The 18,769-nt window shown below is 39.5% G+C and overlaps 1 protein-coding gene and 1 long non-coding RNA gene across 7 annotated transcripts in view; one reads left to right on the top strand and one right to left on the bottom strand.

Moving 5' to 3' along the window:
- The window catches only part of LOC104151033 (uncharacterized), a 91,031-nt gene that overhangs the window by 7,131 nt on the left and 65,131 nt on the right, over positions 1–18,769 (bottom strand). Inside the window, exons 8-11 of the long non-coding RNA XR_011143963.1 lie at positions 7,395–7,585; positions 5,371–5,526; positions 4,079–4,222; positions 3,507–3,596 (exon numbers count right to left, since the gene is read on the bottom strand). This is a non-coding gene — a long non-coding RNA (uncharacterized lncRNA). The remainder of the gene's footprint in view (positions 1–3,506; positions 3,597–4,078; positions 4,223–5,370; positions 5,527–7,394; positions 7,586–18,769) is intronic.
- Positions 1–18,769, top strand: part of ATP10B (ATPase phospholipid transporting 10B (putative)) — a 331,169-nt gene that overhangs the window by 303,255 nt on the left and 9,145 nt on the right. For all 6 annotated transcript variants that reach the window (XM_068959946.1, XM_068959947.1, XM_068959948.1 and 3 more), the window contains 12 exons: positions 1,462–1,641; positions 2,204–2,771; positions 3,309–3,415; positions 4,168–4,294; positions 5,814–5,998; positions 10,231–10,543; positions 11,780–11,856; positions 12,383–12,508; positions 13,840–14,040; positions 15,793–15,873; positions 15,988–16,092; positions 16,553–16,740. In XM_068959946.1, coding sequence (XP_068816047.1) covers positions 1,462–1,641; positions 2,204–2,771; positions 3,309–3,415; positions 4,168–4,294; positions 5,814–5,998; positions 10,231–10,543; positions 11,780–11,856; positions 12,383–12,508; positions 13,840–14,040; positions 15,793–15,873; positions 15,988–16,092; positions 16,553–16,740 — 2,258 coding nt within the window. The remainder of the gene's footprint in view (positions 1–1,461; positions 1,642–2,203; positions 2,772–3,308; positions 3,416–4,167; positions 4,295–5,813; positions 5,999–10,230; positions 10,544–11,779; positions 11,857–12,382; positions 12,509–13,839; positions 14,041–15,792; positions 15,874–15,987; positions 16,093–16,552; positions 16,741–18,769) is intronic.

Here is an 18,769-nt window from a genome sequence, read left to right as displayed (position 1 = left end):
ACAGTATGTTTTTAATGATAAGTGTTTCGAATACAATATAATTCCCAACGTAACTGTTTTGAGAGTTCCGTCTGACCATATATGTTCTTCTCTGGAAGTGTCCAGTTAAGATATTTGCAATTGCTATATATAGCAAGTTCAATACAGCCAGCAGAAACACAGTTACCCATTGTGTGTTGCAGCACAACACTATGAGAGGGTCCTAAAGAGTGACCGTTTGAGGTTTTCAGCCTCCACTACCATTTAAGGGACCTCGGAAGATAACTCAAAAAAATCAGGATTGTGTCAATATGTATCTGTTTGTTAGAGAGGAGACTGCTTCTCTGTTAAAAAATTTTCCCTATATGCAGCTCAAAAAAGCTCGAAAGCATTGATGCGGAGAAACCAGAACCTCTCACAGCAGAGAAGTTTTAGTGCATAATCTTGTTCTGTCTTTGGAGCTCAACTGAGCTCTGCGCTGCAAAATGAGCAATAGATTTATTTTCAATTATTAGGATGATTTAAGAACCACTGCTCACATTAACAAGCAGGAGTTACAATGTAGCAAGTGCAGCTCAGCACAAGGTAGCCATGAAGGTCGTTGATTGATTGCTGTTGCATATTTGGGAAACTTTGGAAAACCTTGCCAGGTTGAAGGAGGAGAGATGAACTAGAAAGGAGCTAAATCACTTTGCCAGTTCCTTTAAGAGGGCATCCAAAAGTGCTGGCTCACAGGAAGGTTTGTATTTTAAATGTGGAAGCTCTTGTTAAATACGGCCTTGAATTAAATCCAAACTAGACTCTGCTAACATATAATTTCCATTAAGAGTAGTACTCCCATAGCCCTACATCAGATTAAATTGTAGATAAGTGACATTGTTAAGTAGTTTGGCTTGCAAATGTAGGTTTGATTAGGAAGAGTGTGATAGTAAAATTACAGTCTCATTTCAGGAACAAATGAAGTATGTGTATATATGTATTTATTCATTGTAAAACTACAGAAGAACAATTTGAGATGGCTTCTATTTTGGGGTGCAAAGCAAAATGATTTTAGAAATGAAAAGTGATGCTATTGTAACCAAGTCATGCGCAAAACGTAGTCTCATCTGAAGTAACAATCAACTCCCCCACTGAAATGGGAGATCCCCAATCCGCCTCCATTTGCAACACCCTGTAATGCAGTAGTCAGCAGTTTCAAAGTTTGAGGATATAGTGTAGATTATTCTGATTCTAGTAGATAGCAAAAGAAATAAAAGTGTGAAACTGCCTTCTATTTTAAGATACATGTCCTTTTAATAATCTAGTCATGCAGCCTTCAGAACACCATCTTTGTCTTGTAGATGTTAGGTACAGAAGACATTTACCTTACATAATTCTAGGTATAAATTCAATGAGAGGCAACAGGAAACTATGAAGGTGATTGATCTTCAGTAAGGACAGTCATAAATGGGAATAATCCACATTAAGTGATTTCTCTTCCAGGAAAAGGATGTGGCTCCTGATAGCAGGCTGTTGAGGAGAGTGAGAGAAGCTGCACTCCAGACTGAAAATCTGTCTCCATTTACACACATGAAGACTGCCACATCCCTTACTGACTTTTTTCTTGCCCTTGCCATCTGTAATACAGTTGTGGTCTCCACGGCTACAGAGCCAAGACAAAGGGTAATCAAACTTTAAGTTTATGAGGAAAATTAATTTTGCTTGATCCATTTAACAACGTAGCGGTGTTCAGTGAAACCTGACATGGTGAGAAATGCCTTGTTTTGGAGTTTTCCTCTAGTTCTTGTACCTTTTGTGTAATGTCTACGGTTTCACTGCCTGTATACATCCCTGCCTAACACAACTCTTTGTTTGATAAATGGCTACGGCCACTGCAGTTTCTGCAGTTCTCCTTTTAAATTTTAGATTATGCTTACTGTAAGAAATCGTTTAAGTACTGGGTTTTCTCTGATCTCTCAGGCCGTTAACAGAATTACAGGGGGCTTTATTCTATCTCTGCTTCAGAGCCAGAGACACAAACCACCACCAAATTTGGATCCCAGCTCAGCTATGTCTCCTCTACTGAAGTCACCTACCTGAAGTTAAATTGAAAAAGAAATTGCATCATATTTTTGTTATTATTGTCATTTAGATGCAGACAATATTGAGGTATTGTAAAGTATCCTGTAGTTCACATTTGTTTATTTTTAACCACAGCGTACCTGATGTTTTCTCATATCTCTAGGTTACAGTCCCACCACAAATAAAACCTTCAGGAATCACCCTGGAGAGGATTCATCAGATATTCCAGCGGCTAAAATTAGCAAGTCTCAGTCAATCTTTTGCATCATCTCAGTCTAGTTCAGATCTTGGAGCTAGCTTTAGTGCAAAGAGCCCCGACGAGCGCCTTGCCGCGCTGGATTGCTGCGATAACGACGATGACTGCTACGGCGGTAATGGGAAGGGCAGCACGGATATTGGCAGTGCTTCCTTGGATGAGGTTTTTAAATCTGTTTCTCACAGTTCTTTGCCACCAGAATTTTGTTATGAGGCTGAGAGCCCAGATGAGGCAGCTCTTGTCTATGCTGCCCAGGCATATAGTTTTACCTTAGTGTCCCGGACTCCAGAGCAGGTGACCGTGCGGTTGCCACAAGGCACCCTCCTGACTTTCGACATTCTCTACACCTTGGGATTTGATTCAGTAAGGAAAAGGATGTCAGTAGTGGTGAGACACCCTATAACCAAGGAGATCATCGTCTACACAAAAGGAGCTGACTCTGTTGTAATGGACTTACTGGAAGACCCCGTCAAAGGTAATGGAGTACGGCCAGTGAGCCATTTCTGTTACGCTGCCTATAAACAGGCGCAAGTAGTTTACAGTACTCTTTTCCATATCCAATATTATATCTAGCTGTTAGGATTATTAAAAAGAATAAGCTCTGCGTAGTACAGATCAAGAGCTGAGGTGTTTGTTTAACCTGAGTAGTGCTTGGAATATGGAATCAGCTAATTAAGATTCAGTGAAAGCCTTAACTCATGTGAGTTGTGTATTTTGCAATAATACTGTCATAAGGGCCTGACCATTGTATTTCAGTTTGTCAGCAAGGGTGCTATAACATTAAAACAAACAAACAAAAAAGAAAAACAAACAAAAAAACCCAAGTAATATCATCTTAAAGGAAACAAGAAACTACTTCAGGCTTATGGATTACATGGCCAATACTTATGGGCTGTGAAAGGAATTGCTATTGCATTAGCATCCAGTCTTCTCTAATGTCCACTCCCTTTTAGTCTTTAGGTCTGAAATGATCTGTGCTTAAAATATGGAACTTTTTGCTTGTATTTCACAGCTGACCTTAACACACAGAAAAGAATGAGAAGAATAAGAGATAAAACACAGAAGCACCTGGACTACTATGCCCGTGATGGCCTACGAACTCTGTGCATAGCTAAGAAGGTAACAGGGCATTAGCCTAAAATTGTTTACAGCTCTGCTGTGTATGTGCCAACAGGTTTATTAGAAAAACTGTAATAGCTGTAAGTCTTACCGCTTCAGGGAGCAAGCAAGTTAAAGCCCATTTTTCTGCCCCTCTGTTTGATTGTTCTGTAGCCTTTTTTACCATCTTCTTCCTCAGTATCTAACCAGGATGAGAGGATAATGGGTACTTGGTCAGCCTCAAAACATTCATTTCTGCTTCTCTTATAATAACTCTAGCTGCCCTTATTTAGAGTTATTCCAGGCAAGAAAGAAAAAGTCCACGGGGGAGAGAGCCTGTTTTCTTTCTTGTTTGGCATTCATCTTTCAAAAACATTGCCCTCAGCCTGCCGTAGTACATTTTAGACTGATACTTTCATACAGAAGTTGTCTATGTGCAACAAATAGGTCATATTCAAGCTTTGGAGAGAGGTAGTGCAACCTTCAGAAACTGCATGTTCCAGTTCAGAGTCCCAGCTAAGGACTGTGTGATCAATAGTTTCTCTCAACTGCATTTTTAAGTCTTAGCTGTAGTCCGTTTACACAAACAGGAAGGCAAGTCTATTTTACTCATTGCCACTAGTTCCTGCAGACGTCTATTGGAAAAGTTTGTGCTTTTTAAAGCCAATACAGTGCTTTACCAACCTGGATTAAGTCTCTGCCATTCAAAATTTTGGCATCCTTCTCTTCCTACTTGAACTTGAAATGAGCTCTGCTTCAATTCCGTTATGCAGATCTTGAACGAAGATGACTTTCAAAAATGGGCCAATTTTCGTCGTGAGGCCGAAGCTGCGATTGACAACAGAGATGAGCTGTTAATGGAGACTGCGCAGCACCTGGAGACCAAACTCACCTTGCTAGGTAGCTACAAATAAGAATTGTCATTGTGTGAAGTATCACTTGCTCTCCTGTGATATTCTTGGCAATCAGACAGACAGCAGCTTATACTAATTTATATCAAAAAGTCTTCCTCTGAGGTTTGGAAGTCTCAGGGCTAGGATGCACAAACCAATTGCAGTGTCTGAACAAGTTCATGTGTGTTTTGAGGAGCAGTAATTTTGAAAAAGTGTATCGAAACTTTCCTGTGTCATGAGTTAAGAACATGCATATTCACACTTCCTGTGGCTCAGGTGACATGACAGATAACGTAGTGCCTATAGTTCAATCACGTCTGTGTCCATAATAGATATGTATAAAATTCAATTTTTACCACAATCTCCAAAGGAATTTTTGTAATTGTAAAACTGTATGACAAAAACAGTAACTAAAGTGTCCACATACACGCGTTCTTGCTGGCGAATTCCTACTGTCGTTGCATTCGGTCATGTTTGCTTTCTCCGCTTTGTAAAAGTGCGATGTTTTTTGCTAAAAGTTACCTCTCTGGGTACTTGTGCATCACCATCACCATCTACAAACATTTTTCTGTTAAATTAAGGACCACTTCATTGCTTCCTTTTCTATTTTATATCCAAATGTTTTGTTATTTAAGATTTTGATTTTCAGAGTTTCCTCGTTTTCATCTTTCTGTGTATACAGTCTGTGCCCATAATTTGTTATCCTGAATGTCTATGAATGCAAGCTATTAGCATTATGGCTTCTTATAATCTCTGCAGTGGTTTAAAAAATTGTAGTAATAACAGTAAATGCCATAAGCAGAATCACAGAAGAGGCAATGTAGCTCTTGTCGAAATCTGTCACCTTTGCCACCTCTAGAGGCGGTGTATGCTTTCATACTTAGTTTCACAAAAAGTATTCTTTTAGCTTTAATCAGTGCCTATCTTTAATGTGTCACAGTTACAGCTTCTTCAAACTGACCTCTAGTGGAAGAGATAAAAAGGGGAATATTGTGACATTCAGAGATGGTGGTTACCTTCAGGATGAGTGTAGGCATCTGCTGCTAAGTTTGTGTGTTTTTAAAAAAAGAAAACTTGCTGTACCTTTTCTTCTCCCTTTGATGAGTGAAGCATCTGACTTGGCAGGAGGATAGCATTCATTTAAATAGTCAAGGTTCGTCTTATCTGGTTGCTATGATGAGCCTTGATGCAGTACGTTAAAAATGCATATGACGTGATTCCTCTGCTAGTACCGTGTCACTGTGGATTGTTAAGAAGAAACGACATGCATCGTTCTACCACCTAGTAAAATGAAGAGCCAGAAATCATTGATAGCTGACATGTTGAGATCATGTTAAGCCAAATGTGGATTTTGTGCCTGTCTTTAGTTCCTGGACAATACCTTGGCTCAGCTCTTGATAAGTGCAGGATCATGATTTAAAGTCAAAGATCTAGTTAAAAAAAAAAGTGGGGGGGAGGGGGAGGAGAGCAATGTGATTACCAAATAGAATAAACCTAGTTCACTGCTTCTTTTCCCATTTGTCTAGGAGCAACAGGGATTGAAGATCGGCTGCAAGAGGGAGTGCCTGACACTATTGCAGCTCTTCGAGAAGCTGGGATACAAATCTGGGTGTTGACAGGAGACAAACAGGAAACAGCAGTTAACATTGCATATTCTTGTAAACTTCTGAACCAAAGAGACACTGTTTTTACCATTAACACTGAAAATAAGGTGAGTACATAGAAATTCATAGAATTCTATATTTCATTTTTTTGTGTGGCTTGCAGCTTGGCACTGTTTTGCTTTATGTTGTGTTCAACACAAGAAAACACAACTAACCAAAAGCCCTGCATGGCAGCTTTTGGAAAAGGCCATAAACTCTTTAGAGTGCAGGTAACAGGATGCATTGGAACCCATGGCTGCTTTGCAGGGGATGAGGTTTATTAGATTAAAATATAATGAATCTTCTAAAAAAAAAAAAAAAAGGTCTTTAAAAAAATGACCTGAATATTATGCTTTCAAAAGCAGGGTAATATACAGTTTAAGTGCCTAATTCCTTAGTAATATTGATATTTGGCTTTTCTCCTTGTAGTGGAAATTTGAGTTGCAATGATATTTTAACGCCAAGTGATATCTCTAAGAAGACGTTTGGAAAATACTATATGGGTCAATCTGGAAAAAATATACAGGCGTAGATTTAATTAAATTCGGAATTTATAGTCATACCTTTCCTAATAGGATTAGGTTTAATCAGAAACGTCCTAGTGAACAATTTAATCCAGCATCTTTTTGTGTAAGCAGCATTTTATCGTCTCAGAATCCTAAAAGCAGCTCTTTGTGGGCCTGCTAAAAATGCAGTCGTTTTCTTGACACTCCATACTGGTACCCGTAGTGTTGGTGCACGGAGATATTCCCTGTATTTCTATGGGCAATAAGATAGTCAGGCAGCCGGTAAAGAAAGCATACTCCAAAATGAAGATAAGCCCTTAAAGGGCATCTCTGTCAGCTCCTGTGACTCAGACAAATACAAAATACAGTGAGCAATCCGTGGAGCAATTACAGCTATTTCTGAAACCCTCAGAACAGAAGAGAGAAAACTGAGCCCAAACTTTTGTAGAGAGTAAATGCTATTAAGGATGGTGGAGGTAAAAAGCTCTAGAAAAGCCACCGCTGCTTTTGCAGATTGGGAAACAGTGAGGAGGAGGGTGTCAGGAAGCCATGCCTTCCTTTCTGAAAGCAGGATAGCAACTGCCATGCGCGTCGCCTCACCTTGCGCTCCTCCGGGCACCCTGACGGGGACATGACCTTTTCAGATGGATATAAAAACGAGTGAGTTCAGGCATTTGGGCTAAACCAGACCCATTTGCTAAGGAGAAGTCAGGCCTGGCTACGTGCAAAGCCCAAAAGGAGGCCCCAGGACACCAGCTGCTCTGCCCTCATTTTGTGCTTTGTGGCTAGTGCCCTTGTATTGCCTGCACAAGCCGCATGTCCTCTGGGGTGGGCTGTGCCCTCCTCCTGCAGTACCTGCTGGGACACCCTGTGCTGCTCCGCTCTGCTCCACTCTGCTGGTCTTTCCCTTTTATGCAAGATGCATTTGTGGCCCCTACTCAGTGGGGATGGGAGTTACCGTGAGAAGAGATTTTCCTTAGGTGGGTATGAGGGTGAGGAAGGACAGCAGGGCGGCTTGCTAGGTTCCAGTAGAGCAGAGAACTGGGCAGTCTGGTCTGCACAGACGTCCTTTCTCGGACTAGAAAGTCGTTTATCTCGGCCTTCCCGCTGCCCTCTGAAGGTGCGTTAGTGATACATGCTGGCCTTTCTCTGTAAGGATATAGTGAGGATTGATTAAATAATGCTAGAGTACGGAATATTTTTATGTTGACAGGCAATCGCATAGAGCAATTAGATGGCCTGCTTTCTAGCTTCTTTTCTCTGCAGTTAGTAGCTCTCCAAACAAGAATAAAATTCTATACAAACATCTCTCTTTTTTAATGTCATGGAAATAGGGAAACATGCGAAGATGATATGGAATTTGGCATGGAATGCATTCTGTGCCTCAATGTGTAATTTCATTTGATAAGCATATCTGCTTTAAGGGAAGACAGAATGAATATATTTAGGATGGAAATTAGAAGATGGTTTGTGTCAGAGAAGTGACACCACAGACAGGCTGTTTCCCGGCTCCGGGAAACACAGGCACATGCACCAATCTATTGCACCCTATTGCAGTCGGTCTAGACTCGTACGTGAAATGTACACATGTACATTGTGCTTGTGTGAAATATGTGTGGTTCACTGGGCATTGGGTTTACTCCACATTAACGTTTACCTCTCTCCCTTTCAATCCAAAGTCTGACACTGATTCTGAAAGAGTCTTCCAGTGGCAGCAGCAGAGGAAAATGTTTAATGCCCACAAAGGGTTACCCCTTTGACAATAACCTCTTAACTCTGACAAAGTTAACCCTTAAACTAAATACCCATTAAAGGGAAAATCCTTTGACAAAGGGTTAACAAAGGGTTCTAGGGGATGAAGTGGATCTGGTGAGAGATACCGTTTCCTTTTATCTACAGTTAATCTTGCTTTCTACTGGGTGTTGTGTTTGCTCGTGACCAAGCACTGAGCATCCCCCCCCCCCACCCCGAGGGGATTCAGGGTTAACAATCTGAAAAGCACTCTCAAGTTGAAAAGCATTTTTGCTTGTAAAGCTATAGGAGTAATAACACATTTGCAATCACTTAAAATACCACAGTTGTCATTATGGCTGCTTGCCATACATGGCTGCAACAGTGAGACGACCCACATCGCATATATTTTTGTGTGTGTGTGTCTGTGTGTGCACATGTATTTACAAATACATATATATGTGTATGTTTGGATGTATATATTACTAATTTGGCCTCTCAGCATTAACCGTTTTGACCTTCAGTTCCTTAAAGAGAAATGTGCATATTTGGGCACTAAAGAGAATTTTTTAGGATCCTCATGATGCACTGTTTTCCACACCAAATTCACCTCTTGCCCATTCCTACAAGGAATGAAATTAACTTCAAACTACCATGATTTTGCTAAAATTCTATTTTTCAAACAGCTGAAATATTTCACTGTCTTTATTTGTTCTTTTTGCTATCTAATTCCGTTTTCAGCATTATATCAAGAAATCCCCATCTTTGTCCTCCATCCCAGAAATTTCTGCTCAGTTTCTTCCAGTGCTAAGAAAGAAGTGAGGGCCAACATCAAGAGATGGTAACTGTTAAGGGCAACAATTAAGGAACTACAATAGCTGGCTTTAGTGGGAAGGGCCTTTATTTCCACCCCTGAACACACCAGCTTATCAAAACACTGGAAATCAGATATCTTCCAATAAGAAGCAACACAAGTAGGGAGTTTAGGGGGATTAATTTTAAAATGCAAGTCAAGACAAACCTGGAATTTTTGGTCTGTTCACAAGAAGATGGTGCTTCTTGGATATTTTTTAGATTTTTAGTGTGCAAGCTAGATGCAGCTTTCTATTAGATGTCAGAGTACATCTGATTCCAGAACCTCCCACTTAAGTGTAATTTAAATCTTGCAAGCATCCTACACATGTACCTTATGCAACATAAAGTGAAAATAACATCTTTGCACTGAATCATCACTCGATAAGCTGACAGGAAAGGTAAAAAAGGGAATGATAAGCTCCTCAGGTATTCAATGCCATGCCACAGAAAGAGGACTATTAGTACAACCAGGCAGCAAAATAACTTTTAGATGATTCTGGGTTTTGTCTCATAGTGGTGTGCCAGTTTAGGAGATCCATATGGGAGAGGTAGAAGTGTCCCCCTTAAATCTGTTTCGGTTTGATACCTAGTCAGTCAGGGTTGTGCGCATCTGAAAAAAGACTTTAGTCCAAAATGAGGCAAATTTGCTAAGGGAGGAAGACTTAGTTGTGTCTGAGGAGCAGTGCTGGGCAATGTGAAGGTTTTTTTCTCGCTCTACCCCAGGTGACACAGACCTGATTTCTGACATAGAAAAGGCCACTCTGTCAAAATCACTGGAAAGTTTTGAAAATCTGAACCTCTTGTTTCTCTACCATAGTTTATTTCTGAGGGGGGGGAAAAAACACTGCAATAGCTCACATAATTCATGTTAGAACTAGCTTTAGAAATCTCCTTTAGAAAGACTTAATCAGTACTTTTCTTTTCTCTGAACTCTCAGCACTACAAATGTGCTTTTCTTTTAAAATAATTTCTTATTGCAGTTAAATAGGTGATAAGATGTACAATGTTTTTGGTGAAGGATTTGATGACGTCATTGAAGTAATCTCCAATCTGATGAATTAGTGCGTTTCTCAGTCAGTTTTCCCTAATGTTTATCTGATAGGCTTAAACAAACTGTCATGATCATACATACATATATTTTGTAAGGTATTCTGCTCTAAAGAGACAGGTAGATAGCTATTTCTAGAACCACTTATGTTTTCTCACAGGAAACTTGTGAATCTCTCTTGAATTTAACCTTGGAAGAAGTGAGGAAGAGTTATGATGTTGAAAAACCACGGAGGAAATTTTTTGGCATTATCCCAACATCTTTATCAGTCTCTGGGGCCCCCTCTCCTGAATTTGGACTGGTGATTGATGGAAGAACGCTGAATGTCATCTTCCAAGGGGGCCTGGAAAAGACGTTCCTGGCCCTGACGAAGCACTGCCGCTCGGTCCTCTGCTGCCGCTCCACGCCTCTCCAGAAGAGCATGGTAGTCAAGCTAGTCCGGAGGCAGCTTAAAGTGATGACGCTGTCAATAGGTACCTTGCTCTTGAAGTCTCTTACAGGACAAAGAGGGAAGCAGTTCTTTCATTAAGAGTTATGAAAATGTATGGAACATATTGTATATGCTATGATTTGTATATACTAATATTTGTATATGCTAACTTCCTTTCAGCTAGATAAGATGAAAAAATAGTATTGGATATTCTTTCCTTATCAACAATCACATAAAAGCCCTTCTCCAGCTTTCAGTGAGCAAATTTGGTGCCCATTTAAACAAGATGAAGGTACTCCAAAGTCAAAATCTCCCAGTTGTCCCTTTCATGCACATCAGCACAAATGCCTGTGCGTATTCTTCAGAATGCCCTAGCGTTGAGGGAAGGAAAGCTGTCAATAGTAGTTACCACTTTGTGTTTTTATAAAGCCCTTTTCCTACCAGATTTTCCCATCCACTGAAAACATTATTATCCCTAGAGTAGCGTTAAGCACTGAATCCTTTGCTTTTTTTTACCTCCAAATAATGTGAAATGCTTTGAGTTTCTTGCTGCAGTGTTCGTAAGTGATCCCACTAAAATCCTTGCAGAATTGATATTTTACAACTTAAAACTAAAAAAAAAAAAAGACCAAAAAAGACACATCAGAAAAGGAAATCTGATATATTTCAAAACTTCATGCTTTGCTTCAGAGTTCAAAATATAAACCTTCAGTCTTCCACTTCATTTATTCTGCTTTACCAGCTAACCTAATTCAATCTGCACATTGCAGGCCACCAGGGTTGTTCTTTCCATGGAAATTTGGTTATGTATTTTAACATATTGCTGAAAGTTTAAATGAGCAGAATAATTCCTGAAAATGGCTTGTTACAGTGTCAATAGCATTATAATTTGTGATATAATTTGGAGAATTCAGGAAGTAGGGTGCTGCAAAGCATATTGCTGAGTACATGGAGATCACCAAGCAGAAATGTATAAAACGGAGGAAACGTGGATGGTGTCAGGGTGTCTGTGCCACTACCTAGCCAACCTCAATGCCAGGCTTAGCATGGGTGGAACAAGGTCTCCTAAGACGAACGATCTTCCAACCAAGACGAGAGCCTAGAGCTCTTGAGTGCTTGACCCCCAGTATCAGCTTTCCTAATCAAGATTCATGTTACTATGGAATAGTCTATGTTTATCAGTACAGCTGGGATTTTTTTTAATTGTTCTACTATAGGCATGTAATGTTAAGCATCCTTTCTCACTCCTTTGTTGTTCCCTCCTATCTTTCTGTTCTAGGGGACGGGGCAAATGATGTCAGTATGATTCAAGCAGCTGATGTTGGAATCGGAATATCTGGCCAAGAAGGCATGCAGGTATCCCTGCATTTATTTCTTTTCCTCTTTTGTCAAGTGGCTTCTTGATGCTTCATAAGTTTTATAGCAGCCATATACTCAGAGTGTCATCTTAAAGGTGCAAGTTGGCATCATTGCTGTCATAGACTAGTATGCGGTCCATAATTACAGGTCCAGTAAAAAGTTTTTTGAGCCAACAATTAGCATGCATGGACAAATACGTGTTTGCTCATAAGCCTGGAAAATTAACAGATGTCTGTCCAGTGATAGGTTAACATCTAGTTTGTGAATCATCTCTGCTATAGCATTTCCAGGTTCTGTTGATTCTCATTCAGTATTTTCCTGCTACAAATTCTTTCTCACATATCCCCCTTCCTCATTTTCCTAAGCTTGAAGGTTCTAGGGAGATAGAAAGTTCCAATTATTTTCTCAAATCTTTTTCCCACTACATGCAATAACAGGAAATTGTTTCAATGTCCATGTTCAAATATCATTATATTGAGTGGTAAAATAGATTGTAAAATAATCTCCATTCTTTTCACTGAAGGCTGTGATGGCTAGTGACTTTGCAATATCCCGATTTAAGCATCTCAAAAAACTACTTCTCGTCCATGGACATTGGTGTTATGCTCGCCTGGCAAAAATGGTGATTTACTTTTTCTACAAGAATGTGGTAAGTTGATAAAGATTCTGGAAGTCTTCATTCTAGAAGAGGTTAAGTCCAGATTTTTTTATTTTTATTTTTTGTAGGCTGTGTTTACTTTTTATTAAAATGCAATTACTGTTTCTTCATTTCGCAAGTTTTCACTAGGCTCCCCCATTCTTAGTAGTATGCTGCATAAAGCATTGAGGAAAATATGAGATCTAAATATCTTTTGAAATAGGATTATTCCAGAGGGAAAAAGGACTCAAGGTTTAGTAACTTTTATATGGTAGTTCAAGAAACTTTTCTAGCCATACCCATGAGCCTCAAAATAAAATTTGCATAAGGAACAGTGGATTACTAGTGCTAGAACACAAAAGAGAGCTCTGCATTGAGAAACAGTTGTTTGCGAAACCTCTGAATTTTTGCATTTCATTTGATAGGAACCGCTTGCAAGCATTGATGCAGTCATATCTGGCATTTTTATTAAAAATTTAATGTATATGCAAATAAGCTGTGCATTGAAGAGTAATATAAAGTGGATAAACCTGATAGCAATATAGTTTCTGCAAGCCTGTGCAAACAAGTTGATTTGACATGAAATACACTCTGAGCATAAAAAACTATTTACTTAGAATTCCAAGTGTGCATTTTCTTTTAAATAAAACATAATCCTTATTCAAAATTATCAATGTTAAAATTTATAATGGAAATGGAAACTTTTCTTTTCCTGGCTGAGCATCCTTTCAAAGTTCAAAGGATATTTATTTGCAATATGAAATAGCTCTCCAGATTGGGATGCTGCTGTTCTATTATCTCCTGGTACTATTAGAGAGCAGGAGGCCTTTGATTCCACATTGACAACTGGCTTGTAAAAGGATTTAAAAATCTGGTGCTTAGAGCTGTGAACAATTTGTTTAATTATTCTCTGATATTTTCTTAAAGAAACCTAACTGATGTTAAAAAACTGTATCACACTGGATTGATGTGAAATACTTAAGATATACTACTTTAAGAAATAAAGTGCAGGGATGTCTACTGAAAGTACCTATAAATAAAATGATGTATTCTTAGGACAACACATTAAAAACCAATGTGCTACATGGACCTCATAGATGGACTGATGGGGAGCATAGATGATCCACGCATTGCCAACTTAAGGGTCCACACCAGCTTTAAAAGCAGAGGACAATGTGAGGGAAGAGGACATAAAGGAGAGGCCACAGGAAATGTGCCACTTTGTGGCTCCCAAAACTCGGAGAGAAATGAAATGTTAGTGGGAAGGATGCGTTTCTGCATGTGTGGGGAGCCACAGCTCAGCCTGTACCATGACATTGAGTTTGTGTTTGCCTCTTCCACAGAGCTACGTCAACTTGCTCTTCTGGTACCAGTTCTTCTGTGGGTTCTCCGGTGCTACCATGATAGATTATTGGCAAATGATCTTTTTCAATCTCTTCTTCACCTCGATGCCCCCTATTCTCTTTGGAATCCTCGACAGAGACATTTCTGCAGAAACACTTCTAGGTTTGCCTGAATTATACAAGAATGGGCAGAATTCAGAGGTATGTCTTGATTACTGAATGAAGTATCTGCTTGATAAGCCAAAGGACGACAACTTTTTTTTGTTTTTTTGGGGAGGGAAGGAAGAAAACTGCTTCAAACTCACCTGGAACCAAATTATCCATTCCTGGTTTCTTGTTTGCTAATGACCACTAAGAGAAGGTATAATTGTAGCTTTCATAAGGTTTATTCTTCAGTTAAGTATATGGCATAATCTGGTTTGGTACCAGCAGGCTGCATTATAGTAAATGAAGTGATGCACTAGTGAGTCAGCCCTGTGAATTGAAACCCTGAGGTTTGGGAGTTTTTCATTTTAGGGACATTCAGTGTTGCTGATCTGAAGAAAGATGATGGAGCAGATAGATATATAGATATACATACACCGATTATATACATGAAAAAAAATCCGAATGAGGGTGTAAGGAGAAATAAATGAAAGAATAAGAAATATAACAACTGAGGGTAAAAGAGTTTAGCTGCTCCCTGATTAAACTCTGCTGAGATCTGGGTTTTTTGAACAGTCTCAGCCTACTGAGGAGTGCTAGACGAAAAGCTTGTTAAAAAGATTGCAGCAGAAAGTGACAAAAAAACTTAAAACGTTAGATCAGTGAACAGCAGGCCATTTTTTTCTGCTCTCATATTCAGGAACAGACATTTTAATGCACAGAGGATTTTGTCATTTTGGTGTCTAGGCTGTTCTAGGTATGAACTGTTTCATTTATTTACTTTACTTTGAATATTAGAATTATTAACTCTCAAGAAATATACATAAGAGATTATATTAAGATTTCCTTAAACTGCCTGTTAAGTTTACAGAACTAGTCTGATCTCTATGGTATGTGAGGATCACAAATATATAGACATGCATATCTGGTTTTGCATATAATCACACTTTGGTAAAATTCTAAAGGCTTGTTCCCAGATTGTCTTAAGACTTTTAATAGGAAATGATGAAAATGTTAATGGGCAAATTTTGATGTGTCCTTTGTTTCAGGTCACAAAATTGCACAATATTTAGGAATTCTTCTCTCTCACCCTCTTTTTACAGAACAGCTACTTTCCTAATCATGGACTATAATTTTTAGCACTGGTGAACATCAGTAGTTCGTAGTCTTTGCTGATGTTTTAAAAATCTAGTTCTAGGAGCACAGACTTTGAGGATTCGTTGCAGGGCTTTCCATTCCCTTTCTTAGCAGCTGCTGGACCTCACATATACATGAAACATATGTTCTCTATCGTTTTGAAGAGAGAGTTGTTGTTACTTTGGCATTTTGACTGCACCGATGCTTCCTACTCCACCACAACTCTGTCACCATAGGTCTGAAGATAAGTTTAAATATGACATGTGGTCATACTATAATGGCTCAAAGTAGATGCTTCAGTGGATGGAGCAGTAGAAGAAAAGAAATTTGCTTAGTTTTGTAGCCCCAGAAAGAGCTTTGTGTGAAAAAGAGCTTGAGGAATGGGCTCCTGTGGAGAGGGATGGGGCAGAGATTCATGACGTCTGACTTTGCAACCTTTAGTTGACTGGCTAGTCTTCCAAAGGTCCCTCTGTAGTCAACGCAGAGAGAATGCCTGTTCAAGGATAAGCCTTTGGTTCAAATCAGCATCTGAAGAGGTGTTTGATCATGAACAGAGACCAGTTAGCTATAATCAGCAGACTAATTGGTAGAAATACAAAAAGCAAGTACGTCTGTAATAAGAACAGAGATGTGTGTCCTGTCATAATGACTGTTCACCGCAAACTCTTACAGATATACAAGCTGTCAACTTTTATTGTTACAATGTTGGACGCCTTCTATCAGAGCCTTGTTTGCTTCTTTGTCCCTTATTTGGTAAGTACATGGAGCACTTATATTCTCGTTCTTGTTCTCTTTAAAATATTGAAAAAATAGAGATTGACTTCTGAATCATCGAGGTTTCCCTCCGTCTCTCTTCCTGTTTTCTAGACGTACAAGGGCTCTGACATAGATGTGTTTACCTTCGGGACCCCCATCAATACCATCTCCCTCCTCACCATTCTCTTGCACCAGGCTTTAGAAATGAAAACATGGGTATGTATTTGACCTGTGCTATACATGTGACTTTTCTGAACACAGCATGCTGTGTAGACATGGCGTTGTCTTTCAGAGTGATTTACTTTAATTCTGGGTCACAAAAAGTAAGTAGCGTATGCACCAAGTGCAATGTGGCAAAGTTGATTATTAGCCTTGGCATAATAGCTTCTCTAGCAGAGCAGGAGCATTTGCTTCTACGGTGCCTTTGAACATAACAGTACACAATTTTTGCATACTTTAGTATATGAGGAGGAAACAGTTTGACTTTTTTTTTTTAAAATCATATTCACTGCCATTGTTTGGTTATTTAATTTCTAGGTATTTCTCCTGCTGCACTTTTGAGTAGCATGGGCTTGTATGATACGTTCTTTCTAATTATTCCTTATGTCCTCCTGTCTTAAAAACAGAGTTAAGATCTAACATACATTGCTGTCATGTTGTGCACTTCTGCTTACAGACGGTGTTTCACTGGGTCACGATGATTGGGAGCGTGGTGCTTTACTTCATCTTCTCAGTGGTCTACAATGCTGTCTGCGTGGTCTGCAACCCTCCCACCACCCCCTACTGGATTATGGAAAGGCAGCTTTCAGACCCTACCTTCTATTTATTGTGCCTCATTACCCCAGTCATTGCACTCTTACCAAGGTTTGAATAGTGCACTGGTTTCTTCTCAATTTTCGTTTTGGGGATTTGTAGGCATCTGGGTGAAATAACGGTAATGATGTCTATAGATATGAGGTATGTCAGGCACACAGACAGTCACAGGTCTGAAAGTCAGAAGCCTGGGTTTTATATTCCATTTCATGAACCTTAAATTTATTCATTTATATAAACAAAGACAAGTCACTCTGCACCTATTGCCTTTGTTTTCTGCTCAGGAAAACCTTTCTTTCCGGGGTGCTGCAAAATTTACCAGCACAAATCCTCTGCATAAATACTCACTATGATAAGCACAGAGAGTTTTTGAGCAGATCAGGACTAGAGAGCAAAGCTCTGAGATATTCCTATACAAACTGAAAGCTGCAAAATGTATTCTATTTCTTTAGTACATTACAGTGCGTTATTAAGCCCAATTTAAGAGTATGTCTCTGTATCAAACAATTGTCTACATCCAGAATCTTAGTTTTACTCTGTGCCACAGATGAGGTATGATAAAAATTGCTTTGAAAACTGAGTCTGAAAAATATTTGGGGAGGGATAGTAATTATTTTAATAGGTTCATGAGAAAATTTGATTTGAAAAACATAACAATTTTGTTCCCATGTGCATGTTAACCTTACTGCCTTCAGTTTTTAATACTTTAATCATTCTTTAAGCAGGTATGCTTCCTCTGAGTTGTACTGCTTACTTCGATTTTTTATTTTTGCTTGGACAATGAAAGAGATGGCCTTGTTAAACTCTCGCTAGTCTGCTGCTCATTCTAGTTGCCAGCACACTGCTATTGCAAGAACCAGGAAAATATTTTTAATATCTAATTTTGTAAATACTTTAAGGCATTGAAGTTTTGGCCTTAACTTTGTCTGAAAAAGGAACCTTTTGAGACTAGACGATATTTTTCCTCAAGTAGTTATTTCCTCATTTGAGTTCAGATTCTCTTGTGATTTTGTGTTGCATTATACGAACTTCAGGTCAGGATAAGCAACACATGGTTCATTGAGGTCTCATATCTTTTAGGTATAGCATCCTTTCGCAATCTATTCTGTTCTCGTGTGATTTTTGTCTTCCTATCACTCCACGTTCACAGTGTCATTTTTGACGCTGAGCTTTCTCCTGGGAGCTACGTCAGACATGGTTAAGAATTCATATATCCATCTTGGGGATTCAGCAACGTTGAGATTGTTGCTGCCTCAGTATAATGAGCTTAAAGATTTGTATCTTGGTAATTTCAGGGTTGGAGAGCTGCTATTCTTTCTTGTAGGTTCCCCAGATTACTTTCTGTAGAACCCCTGATTCATGGAAAGTCCAGCCCCTCACTTCCACACAGCTGTGTCAGCTTATCACACCAGTGTTGAAACCACCCTTTGTTAAATAGAGTCCTGCACTTCAGTTGGTTCTTCTTACCACACTGTTTGCTCCTTGTCTCCCTCGGAAACCTGTTGGAGTTTATAGCCTTGAGATTCTGAATTCTTTCTAAGAGATTTTGTTAAATACTTGCTCAGGCTTTCCTTTTAGTAGTGCCCTCTGTGCTAGCTGACTTGTTCTGGGATGCTACACATACCCCATGGGGACTTGCCTGTGCCCTGCCGTGGGTGCAGACTTTTCCTGGAGCACTCTCTGGCAGCACTTTGCAGTGCATCTTGTGAGCATTTTCATCTGAAAAGCGCCTTTGAACTATGTTTTGGGAAGCCCTGCACACCTTTAGCTATTAAAACCCTCAGGTCTGAGGAAAAAAAGGGAGCTGAATTTCATGTTCCTTCATTGGCAAAGGGAAAACACCGTGCCTCTTGGAGGATTTCAGTGTAATAGCCAGATATATTTCACTGTTTGTGGAAAGCAGATTGTGATCTGCCCAAAAGCCCTGCAGAAGCCCATCAGGTAAATGACTAGCACATCCTGGAGGGAAGTGGGCAGAGGCAAGCGGGAGAAGTTCACAGGGCAGAAGGCACAATTCTCCTGCCCCTTTCTGTCCTCCTGCCTGTTCCAACTGCAACACGCACAGAAGACAGAGAGAACA

Source organism: Struthio camelus, chromosome 13 (assembly GCF_040807025.1).
Source record: "Struthio camelus isolate bStrCam1 chromosome 13, bStrCam1.hap1, whole genome shotgun sequence".
Taxonomy (NCBI): domain Eukaryota; kingdom Metazoa; phylum Chordata; class Aves; order Struthioniformes; family Struthionidae; genus Struthio; species Struthio camelus.
The sequence above is the reverse complement of the archived record's forward strand: the minus strand, read 5'-3'. Positions and strand labels throughout refer to the sequence as shown.